Consider the following 12,406-nt stretch of genomic DNA (forward strand, 5'->3'; position numbering starts at 1 on the left):
ACTTCTGGCTCTAGGCTCAGAAATTGCTCCTGGCAGGCTGGGGGACCATATGGAATGCCTGGATTTGAATCACCATCCTTTTGCATGCAAAAGGATGCTATCTCTTCTGCTACTGTTAAGTTTTTCTTATTGGATACTTTTAGACATTAAGTTTAAGATAATTTTTTATACCAAGTCCTCAACCATCACTCTACCTCAAAAACTTTGTAAGGGTTCATTTAGAAGGTTCAGAAAATCTGGTATATTCACTAGATTTACTACCATTTACCAAATACACTACCAGCAAGAATGGAAGAGCTGAAAAGAGAGCACGGATACAATTCTAGGAATTGTTTCAGATCCAAGAGAATCATTGGACAATGAATGCAAAGTTTTAGCTAGGTCCAACCCTGGAAAAGCTCACTTTGGATCTATTTGAGAGAGGAGAGTTACCCATCAGGGATAGATGTGTTGGCAGTTCTCCAGATATTCTTGGGGGAGGAAGGAATTACTACAGAGATATCAGATTAGATCTATAAACTCATTCTATCTCTTGACTGCAAACCACTGGCTCCAATGGATATAGAAAAGATGCTTCCAGTCTTCATGTTCTTAGTGAGTTGGGAAAAGAAAGTATAACCAAAACCAATAACCTATTGGTAGTTCCTAAAGTTTATAGTCTTAAAATATAAATGTGGTAATATGCCTTTATATGATAAAAGGTATCAATTTTATATAATTATCAAAACATTTCTTCATGCAAACATATAAAGTGCTTTCTATAAAAGTTTTCAGTAATATTACTCAATAGCAGGATAACACTAGGCACTGGGACTATTAAGACTCATTATGTTTCTCTAAAGTTCACAGAAAATATTATAATTATTCCACTAATTGTCAATTAAGCACCATAAAGCAAGGACTTAGTCTTAAATTACTATTGAATCCAACACTTAGGACAATGTCTAGGTTACCAAGGGTACTCAAATGTTTACTGATTTAATGCATAAAACTTTCAAATGTGATTACAGGCTTACAGAGATCCAGCAAAGTAATAAGATTATAAAGCATGAAACAGAGACAATGAATCTTTATCTTCAAACAAGTCCATTTTTTTAACCCAGGCCACTAATTATAAAGAGTACTTTCTTAAAATACTCTCAATTTCTTATTCCATAGTTTATTTTCATTTTTTCCATCGAGTTTCAATGTGTGGTTACTATATTTATATTGCATATATGTATATATATATAAGAACATTTATTTAAACATTTTATTTTAAGTGATGTATGGCTACATCATTAAGATTTCAAGAACAAAGATAATATATTATTTATTTTGTTTTTTTGTTGGCTTAAATTAATTTTGTCCTGGGCCAGAGCAATAATATAGAAGATAGGCCCTCTTATATGAGCTCAGACAATCTGGGTTCAAACCCTAGCACTCTTTATGGTGTCCCCAAGCTTTGCTAGGAGTCTGAGTAAAAAATAAACCAAAGTAATTCAAATAAAAATAACAATAAAATAAATTCATTTTTCAAAATTGCCTCTGTGCCCCTCATTCCTTAGTATTTTTATTAAGAATGAGAACTTATTTACATTTTTCTTTAAGTATTTCTAATTCATATTATGTAAATGACAGCACATTAATTAAAATGTTATTAAGTCATCTTTAAAATTGACCTGCATTTTTCTTATATTCTAGTATACTTTTGAATTCTATTGTGATAGAAAATGAGAATAGAAGTTCCAATGTATAATATGAATTACTGAGTGAAAGGAGAAAATAAAACAGCTACCTTTTAAAGAAAAAATGTTGGCTGTCTATAAATCTCAAATATAAAATATATTCTACCTTTTAAATAAACTCGGTTTTGTCAAGAATCTAACTTCATTCTCAGTTAATGAACTATATGCAAAAGTAGAAATGGAAACTATTTCTAGATTTTTAGTCTCTTTTCCTTAAAAGATATCAAAAGACATTTTTTAAAGGAATCATCACTCTGTTCTCGAAAGAGATATCAATCTAGCCATGAAACATCATACCAGTGAAGCAGCTGAAATCAGGCAATATCAGGAGGCAAGGACAATTTCCTGACCTGCTGAAGCCATGTCTGCTGCATCCATTACCTGCAATCATCACTTGCCTATGGCCCTTTTTCATCATTTCTCTATGACTCTCTGCAGAGATATCAATCTAACCAAATTCCAGGTATGCTAATTAGTAGGATGATATCACCAGGACTTTTTTGGAGTGAGTACAGGCACCCTCTCCCCACTGTCTTGTACTAGCAGCTCTAACCACACCGCAATAACCCACAGTGTCATCAATACTGGTTTGAGTTCCTGGTCACTTTGTGGCCACATGACACCTTCATTTGTTTAAACCTGTCATCCCTCCTCTTTCTTCTTTTTTTCATTCCTTTGGGGGGGGTTGGGTCACAAATAACAATAATAAAGGAGTCACAGCATGCTAAGGTTGAAGAACCTTAAATTTCTAAGCAAATTTCATCTTATAAGTGAGTAAACTGAACAAGGTACAAAGATAAAAGAGAGGCTGGAGAGATAGTGTAGCAGGTAGATAGTGTAGCTTGTCTTACATGTGATCAATCTGCTCAATTGCCAGCATCCCATGTGGTCCTTCTCCCCCCCCCAAACGCATATCAAATACTAAAGAACAAATTCATCCAAGCTCACTTATGCATCTACATAAATGGCATGACCATCATTTCCTGAGTATGTATGTCCAAATGTATACTCACCATGCCACTGTAAGAATGACGAAGCAATATGGCATGTCCATAGAGAAGTGTTCGATGACCGCTACCCTGAGCTGTCTGCAGAGAGGAGCAAGATAAAATTCACAAATGAGTAAAGGTAATTTAATTAATTCAATTTAAGTGTTATTGTTCTTGAGGAAAAGTTTAATTAGAAAAAAATAATAAAATGTTATTACATTTAAACAAAGTGTTCTGGAAATAATGTTTATACTGGAATAGAAGTTATAAGAAAAACTACCATAGGCTAGCAGTCCATCTAGTTAGTAAAGAATGGACAATAAGTAAATACCATCATAAATCATTATTTCTTCTCCATGTTTTGTTTTATTTGGGGGCACTCTGAAGCTACTCCTGGCTTTTGTACTCTGGCATGATTTCTGGTGGTCTTTAGGATGCAAAGCAAGCATCCTAATCCTTTCCTGTCTTCCCATTCCTATTTTTTCTTTAGATCTATTTATCGTATGTCCTCTTATATTGTGGTGTGTATTGTGCTGGGACTATGTATCTTTGATAACTACTATACATCTGGTTCCTAGCAAAAGTTCTAGCACATGGTAAACCCTTTCATACTTCTTATTATACATAAAAGAGTCCAACACTCTTTTTATAAAATAGAAACCTTTTCGAACTTTAGATATTTATGATTCTAAAATTTGAGAAACTGTGGTTGGAGTGATAGCACAACAATAGGGTGTTGCCTAGCATGCAGCCAACCCCAAAGGACCTCGGTCCCCCAAGCCTGCCAGGAGCTATTTCTGAATGCATAGCCAGGAGTAATCCCTGAGCACTGTTGGGTGTGAGCCAAAAACCAAAAACCAAAAGAAAAAAAAAATCCTTTGAGTTCTGTAAAATAATGTTATTTTTATTTTCTTTTGTTTGGGGATTACACTCAAAAGTGCTCATATGATGCTAGAAACAGTCCAGATCAGTTGTGTAGAACACAAGCACTTTAACCACCACTTGTCTTTCTGGGCCCCAAAATATGTTATTCTTTAGTAAACAATGAATGGAAGAGAGTTGATTTTAAAAAAAAAACCAGCACTCTCTGGCTCATCTTTCCCCAGTACTATTCCACAACTTCTCTGAACACCATGTATGGTATAAAAACAAAGAATAAAACAAGAAAGTCTAAACTGAAAATGAAATTTTACACTGTAGGTAACTATTAAGCTACTTAGAATTTATAACAGCAGCCAACAAAAAATTACATTAAATAATATATTTCTTAGTGTTCAAATATGTAAGTTTTATATTTACTGTAAATATTAACAGTGTTGTTTCAGGTAGAAAAACAGAAAATGTTTTCTATGTTTAAAAATTTACATCATCTGAGAATGATTTAGAATCACAATGTAAACAGCACAAGACTGACCAAAATGATTTGTAATCACAAGGTGAACACCACAAGATTGACTAGCACAATTTTTTTTTTGCTTCCGAAGATGGCATTTTGGTCACCCTAAGGGTTGCTTACAGCAGAAAATACTCAAATAGCACTGCCATCTTTAATGGCTCATGACACAACAGGTTCATAGGATAATAATAGCAAGGACAAAGAATTCTGTCTTCAAGCAAAGTAAAAGTGCCTAACAAAGTCAGTAGAATTGTCAAGGCAGACACTTGGCAGCCATCTGACAGCTTCCTTGTGGGGTCTTAAGCAAAAATCTCCTGGGAGAATAAATCAGTGTAGTAGATCTTGATCATTTAGTGCAAAAGGAAAAATGAGATCCTGTGACAAGGAAGCACCTGTCTGGTTGTAGGAGGTTAAACATTTATCTGGGTATGACAGCCCCCACCCAAAAAAAAGCCCAACTAATTAATAAGTAAAAGCTGAATAAAATGCACTGTTCTTTTGTTTAAAGAAGTTTAATTTATTATTATTTAAAAGATATGCTCCCCCCCAATTTTAGTCTATTTCCAGATCATCTAAGAAAGATCCTTTCCAGATCATCTTATAAAAATAAGACTTTGGGCGTTTAGCCTCACAGATAGAAGGAATCACAACTTCATTCACGTAATATATCAAGTATTTAGATATAGATATAATATAGATATAGATGTGGGTATAGATTAGATATGTATAAATAGGACATGATGCTGGAGATAGTAAAAGATTAAGGCACTTGCTTTGCACATGGCCAAACATGGCTCAATTTCTGAACCCACATATGCTGATTACCAGTTGAGATCTCTGAGCACAAAAAAATAAAGGAGTAAATCCTAAGCAATGTCAGGCAGAGCACCTCCCAAATAAGTGCTTAATAAATAATATAACTATAATAAAACACTACTACACTTAATCAGTTGAGGTTTGAATAGGGGTAAAATGATAAAATTCAAATTTAGAAAAAAATACAGAATTATTTCTAATTTAATTGTTTTAGCTTGCATATTTGTCAAGGACATGTTCATGTCTTGCTGTTTTTTACAACATGCTAAACAAAATCCTTATTTCATAACATATCTACTGTAGCAGTTGATGTCTTCTATTCCAAATGTACTAATATTTTACTTAAAATAATAATAACATTTTCCTCTTTTGTTTTTTGTTTGTTTTGGCTTTGAGGCCAAACCTAGTAGCTCTCAGGGATTATTACTCTTTGGCTCTGCACTCAGAAATCAGTCCTGGCAGGCTTGAAGAAACATATGGAATGCCAAGATTGAACCCAGGTTCGTGTGCAAGGCAAACGCCCTACCTGCTGTGTTCTGACCTATAGCTGAAGTTCTAATATGTCTGAAATACTTGCTGATAGAAGGCTTCAAAGAAGTACTTAACTCTGTTCCCCTATTCAAATTCTCAAATTCTTTAAAGTAATGAAACCATTCAGTTGTCAGTATCCTACAGTATGTAGTCTATTTTATAAAAGGAATGTTAGACTTAAGTAGAGGAATATTTTGCATCCTTTCCTTGTGTGTAATTTTAAAACACAACTATTTTGTTTCACTTGTATATAGGTACCACTTTATCCTACCAAAATGAGAAAACATAGTTTATCTACTAAAATTGAGAAATAATGTACAGAAAAACATATTATTTCAAAAAGTACTTTAAAAGATTTAACTTTTAGAAAATTTAAATCTATTTTGGAAAAGTAACACGGAAGCTAATGATTAATTCTGGTTTAATCCCTGACATCTGCTTCCCCAGATGTCAACACAGCCAAGAGTGTTTCCTAGACACAGGACCTAGAGAAAGCCCTGAGCACCTTTTCAGCGTGGCCCAAATTCTTATCCTACAAGATTTATCGCATTTTTCATACCATAAGACGCACCCCCAAGTGTGTCTTATGGAGCGAATGGCACCTGAGTGCAGGGGAGGAGAGCATATAAAAGGGATGTGTGTCTTGGGGCCAGAGTGGTGGCTCAGAGTTAGGGCATTTGCCTTGCACAGGCTGACCAAGGATGGACCACAGTTCAATCCCCCAAGTCCCATATGGTCCCCCAAGCCAGGAGTGATTTCTGAGTGAAGAACCAGGAGTAACCCCTGAGTGTCACCAGGTGTGGCACCAAAACAAAAACAAAAACAAAAAAATTATGTGTGTCTTATGGTCAGGTGCATGTTATATAGCGAACAAACAATAACTATGAGATGTTATATAAAAATGGTTGCACTATGTTCCAAAATAATGACATTTTGTAATCAATTTCTTCCACCTCATATTTCCTTTAATAACAATTTTATTCTTCTCTTTTAGTTTATTTTCACTTAGGACTTGTGAATTTCTGTCATTTCATTAGGACATAAAAGGGATTAAGTTATTTTTCATTTTTCTCTTAATTCCTTATAAGTTCTTTATGTCTCTTATGATTTTCAAGTATGTGAATTCTCTTACTGTATCAATGCCAAAGGGTTTAAGCTCAAAAAAGAACAAATATAGTTTCAAAAACAACATTTCTAAATTAAAATTTTCTTAATCTCTTAACAATTATTATAGTTTAGGCAAAAGTTACAATAGTGTCAATATATATGGCTGTGACTGAGTTACTGCATCTACATCACCACTGTTTCACATCTCTGGAATGATTTTTATCTTGGTCTCTTGCCTGGCAACCCAGGAGATCACTGCTTGGTAACCTATTTTATAATCAAAGGCCAAAAGCAACAATCTATTTTAATGTGAGAAATTCCTAACATTTGTTAAGTAAAGCAAGACTGTAAGAATACCTATAGATGTCAAATGTGACTTATTTTATCTTAAAATAATTTCAGTTGAACATTGGGTTAAATTTTTAATCTCATAGATTCTAAAATGCATTACCAAACTTAAAGCACTAAAAAATGACATATACAGAGGATCCGATGTCTTACCTTCATCATGAATTTCTGTAGAAGCAAAAGAAAAAGAGAATATATTAAGTACACATCATTTCAAAGATTTCTTTTAAAATCTCTTATTTATAATGATTCCATTGTCCTAAATAAATTTATGTGAATAATAAACATAAAAAAGCAGACATCCACTGTGAGTCACAATAAAACTGTCAACTACATGCTAGAAAGAAGCTGTAGCAAGCAAAACTTTTTTTTACATGTTTTTTTACATTGCTTTTATCACTGTGAAAACATGCCGTTCTACTTCAAGGCGTGATTCAATTTGTAACATAGCTAAAGACAAAAATTCACAAAGGTATCATATTAAATTATGCTGTGAAACTAGTTAAGATTGCTTCATTTTTTTTGCCTAAAAATGAAGTGATATAAATAGTGACACAAGTTGAATAAAAAAAAAAAAGAGGATTAGCAAAGGTACTATAGCTCAGAAACTAAAAATTATGATAAATTGTTTATAATTCATGCAAAATACTAAGCAATTTCTTAGAGTTAGAAACTATATACTGTGAAATATAAATTTCAAAGTAAAATATTATTTTTAACACTGAAAAATAATTCTCATAACTTATATAAATTTCCTAAAAAATAATATTTACATTATTTCATTATTTTTTTAGACCCATAAAGTTGCTTTGATTCTATTCATAGGAGAGGTACACAAATTGGAAAAAAAAAAAAGAGCTGAGAAGGAAAAAATGACACTTTATTTCCAAACCTAGGACTAAATTTAGTTTTCAGGAACATTAAGTCCTACAGAGAAAAGATAAACAACCAAATTAACTTTAAAGAAAACAATAATAGAGTTTTCTAACAGATACTTTAAAATACCACATTTCCCTAAATCATAACTGTATAATAATATGAATATTATAAACTAAGAACTTAAATTATCTATTTTATTAATTTTTGAACTTTTATGTTTTTTCACTTGATGGAAAGATTGTAAAGATATTTCTCAATTTTAAAAATATTAGTTATTGGTTACATTCATTATGACTGATCTCAATGTAAATGATAATGTGAAACTTCTTGTTTACTTGTTTCTAAGCAATATCTAGCAGTTCTCAGCACTTACTTCTGGCTCTGTGCTTAGGGATCACTCTTAGCAGTGCTAAGGGACCATTCAGGATAGTAGGGATCTAACCTGGGTTAGCTTTGTGTAAGACAAGTGCCCTACACATTATGCTTTCACTCAGGCTAGTGAAACTTAATTTTATATTTAAAATTACCAGTCACATATCACATTTGGTAACTAGTGATATAGATTGCTATGAGTACTTAAGACAATTCCATTTTAAGTTTTAATTCAAAAATAATTTTTGCTACAGAACATGCAAAATATTATCTCATTGTGAAATTTATTTTGAAATTATAAAATCTATTATTTCATTATAAAATTCATCTAGGTATTGAACATTTTTTCTTTCAGGTGTTTTCTGCCTGACTATCAATTATCTACACTGTACTGCTTTAGAATTGTAGTAAACAGGAAAAGAGAGTTGTCTGCAGTATTAATGAGATATGCTCTTCATAATTTTTATTGTGTCTCGTAAGAAATTCAAGTCCCAGAAGATAGTGATTTGCATATGATAAAATAAAATGAAGACTGAAATGAGCAGTCTTAAATATTTATCTGTAAAATAAGAAAGACTGGCAGATGTATTGATAAATTAGATTCAAAGGGTGAATGAGAAAAATTTATCTTACTTGACTTTAATTTTTTATACAAATCATCTGTTACTCAGTTCAACTATTTTGGGTGAGGAAGATATATACTCCCAACTTCACGTTCAAAGTAGCTCTTAATAGTGCTCTGGAGCCAAACAGTACTGGTAATCTAACCCAGGGTTCCAGCATTCAAAGTATACCTACTGGCCCTTTGAGCTTTCTCCCTAGCCTTTACTCAATTGGTCTTTAGAACCAGTTATAAACTATAAGATTTTCTAAAGAAAATTAGGAAGAGGAGGAAAGAAAATAAAAATGGTATATTTAAATGTATGTATATGTGTGTGTTTAAGAGCTGAGAAAATAATGCAAGGGTGGCCTGTCTTGGATTTGATTCCCAACACCATCTAGGCCCTAGGAATCATAAGGTGTAACTTTGGAGGCCTTTGATCTCTATAAGATTTTGATCTGGCAGAAAACCAAATGCCTGGTTGATGAAGAATCATTGGGATTGAGAAGACTCTGGGATTCTTAACACCACTTGGGATGCCCCCACAAAATAAATAAGTTAAAGTATAGGAGTTTAATCTCTATAAAAATACTGTTTAGTGGGGCAGGAGCCGTGGCTCAGCAGTAGGGCATTTGCCTTACACATGGCTGACCTACAACGGACCGCGGTTCGATCTCCCCATATCCCATATGGTCCCCCAAGCCAGGAGTGATTTCTGAGCACATGTCAAGGAGTAACTCCTAAGTATCACTGGGTGTGGCCCAAAAAACAAAAAAAATAGATATATACTGTTGAATTATGGTTAAAGGAAACAGAAAAACAAGTAATCCCAATAAAGTTGATGACATGATATTGGATAAAAAGAAAGTCAGTTATAACAAATGATAAGATTAGAGAAAACAGTCTTCAATATTTGTATAAAAATGCCTGTATAATGATGAGAAGGATTTGTTAGGGATTGCTAAAGATTAATTGTTGAATTTTTTCATTTGTGAATACTTCATTAGAAAAAGCTGAAATTTCCTTATGAAATGTATAGAAGTGGATGGTATAAGGATAATTACATTCCAAATACAGGTATGAATTTGATACTGCTGTCTCAGAATAAAACTTGGATGAATGTCAATTGACACAGATATATGAAGAGGGAATTTTAGATATTCAGGGTAAATATGCACAGTTCAGTAGTCCCATATCCTACACTTGATTTAATATTTAAGAAATGATAATTCAGATGAAACTTCAAGTATAAATAAGAACTGGGGTATAATCCATTTCCCAGTCATCGTACATAACATGACAAATAAAGAGAAACCACAATCCTAAAAAATCTTTTGTAGCAAGTGCTAATGATTCTGAGGGAAAAAAATAAAGACTACATCAGACAAAAATTATAATCAAATATAAAGAAATGCATTATTAAGTTGAATTTGTTACTAGTAAAAAGAAAGAAACAGTAATTTAGGTGATGGATAAAAGCCTTTTCCACCATAATTATACCATTCAGTTCAACCTTGAATTCTTTTAACTTTTTATTATTTTAGTTTCATAAAATGACAAGTGATTAAAGAATTCAACTTCTATTTATGACCTTGACATTCTTTATTTTAAAAGAATGCTAGCTGAAATATTTCCTCAGAAAATAATGTAAAGAAATAACAACAAAGGAACAAAATAAGCAATGGTTCCTGTCATTGAAACCATATATCAAATTAGATCAACTGAAATGATACAAAACTTTGTAATATTAAGTGTCCATGAAACGAATGAGATGTCCTTTTCTGTCAAGACTGCTCCATCAAACTAAGCATCTTTGTCATATTTCTATCCATGTATCAAGATGCTAGAATCATACAGAACCCTTTAGTTAATAACCTCTCCTTGCAAATTAGAATATAGTTGGTTAACTTTACTATATTAAGAAAAGAAAAAATTACTTTTTGTCACCCAAGACTTAGGTTTGTTGATGGCTAATTTAAATTAAAGGCTCTCTCAACTAATTTTATGGGAAAATAGAAATTTAAATTTACAACTTCAACTCCATACATAATATATATACAGTATTCATATGTCTAACATATCCAAAATAAAATATATTAATTTATATATCTATATATTATGCAATGGTATAAAAAGCTATATATTTATAGAAAATCGTCAACTATTTCTCTCATGATGAAAATATCCAATGCAAGTTCTTAGTTTTCTAGTCAATCCCCACAGATTACAAGACCTAGTGGTTTTAGGCCAAGATCGTATTTTTAAGAGCATTCTCAGCTGATTTAAAAGTATTTATACCTTTATATAGTCTCTTACAATATCTCAATAACCATCACTGAAATCATGTTATCACTATATATTGTGTCTTGTTTTAAAGAATTCATAGATACTGAATAGTAAATGCTATTTCCACCTATCATAATGCTGTATAGTTAGTGTGGTAATGGACTTTTCCAATTCCACTTAATGGAATTGACATACCTGAGTCTATAAAAATAATCAAACATTTTAGAAGGCTTAAGATGAATGTAGGATGCTAACAAGGTACTACTATATATGTTCACACTTTATGTTTGTAATATGTATTTATAAATCACTGGATACATAAATGTTTAAAATATAAAGTAAAAGGACTATCTTAGATATGATTATTTTACTTCTCACCTTGCTTAGAGATATTTTGCTAAACCAAAAAGCATAGTTGATTTTTACAGAGGCTATTTGCCTAATAATGACCAGAGGATATGTAAATCTTATCCTATTCAGATCAGAAACTATAAAAAGAATATCAGTTACATTTTTTTTTTTTTTTGGTTTTTGGGCCACACTCAGCGGTGCTCAGGGGTTACTCCTGGTTGTCTGCTCAGAAATAGCTCCTGGCAGGCACGGGGGACCATATGGGACATCGGGATTCGAACCAACCACCTTAGGTCCTTGCTTGCTAGGCAAACACTGCTGTGCTATCTCTCCGAGCCCTCAGTTACATTTTTTAATAAGTTATATAATATATATTTTTTCAAACTTAAGTGCATTTTGGCAATATGAGAGCATTTCACAAAATATTACAATTACAAATGAAATGCAATACTATTCAAAACTAAGATTAAATTAGAGATTTTTGATACAACATTTAAGAGGACTTTATAATTTAACAGTTATAAAAGTATCAATATATTCTTAGTAAATGTATATTGTGAGGTATCATTTGGGCTATAGATTATATTTCATATAAACTAATAGTACATTCTTTTTTATCCCTTGCTATTGCCAATTCCACCCTTGACTTGTTATCCTAGACCAACATCTTGGAAATCAACACTATACTCAGGATACTAAAGGGCTGGGAGTGAGGTAAATGGAATAAAAAACTAAACCATGACTTAGTCCAGGACTCACAAGTGTTGTTCTTTCTGAAAATATGTAGAGCATCATTTCATAAGTTATTGGGCCATGATTAAATAAAACTACTCAAGGGGCAGCTAGGAAGCTGGTGAGGATGGGGAGGGAAAGAGAGGAGAGAGCAGGCAAAAATCTTAAAATATTGAGACTGAATGACCATTTGAACCCTGGATCAAGACAGCATGGTAAGATTTCTATTCTTTAGTGGGATTTTGGCTCTTTTCAGCTGCAGTGAGCTCAA

The 12,406-nt window shown here is 32.6% G+C and overlaps 1 protein-coding gene across 1 annotated transcript in view; it reads right to left on the reverse strand.

Moving 5' to 3' along the window:
- RYR2 (ryanodine receptor 2) overlaps positions 1-12,406 on the reverse strand; it is a 685,578-nt gene that overhangs the window by 426,288 nt on the left and 246,884 nt on the right. The window contains exons 5-6 of the mRNA XM_049789034.1: positions 7,068-7,082; positions 2,741-2,815 (exon numbers count right to left, since the gene is read on the reverse strand). Coding sequence (XP_049644991.1) covers positions 2,741-2,815; positions 7,068-7,082 — 90 coding nt within the window. The remainder of the gene's footprint in view (positions 1-2,740; positions 2,816-7,067; positions 7,083-12,406) is intronic.

The sequence above is a fragment of the Suncus etruscus genome, chromosome 15 (assembly GCF_024139225.1).
Source record: "Suncus etruscus isolate mSunEtr1 chromosome 15, mSunEtr1.pri.cur, whole genome shotgun sequence".
NCBI lineage: Eukaryota > Metazoa > Chordata > Mammalia > Eulipotyphla > Soricidae > Suncus > Suncus etruscus.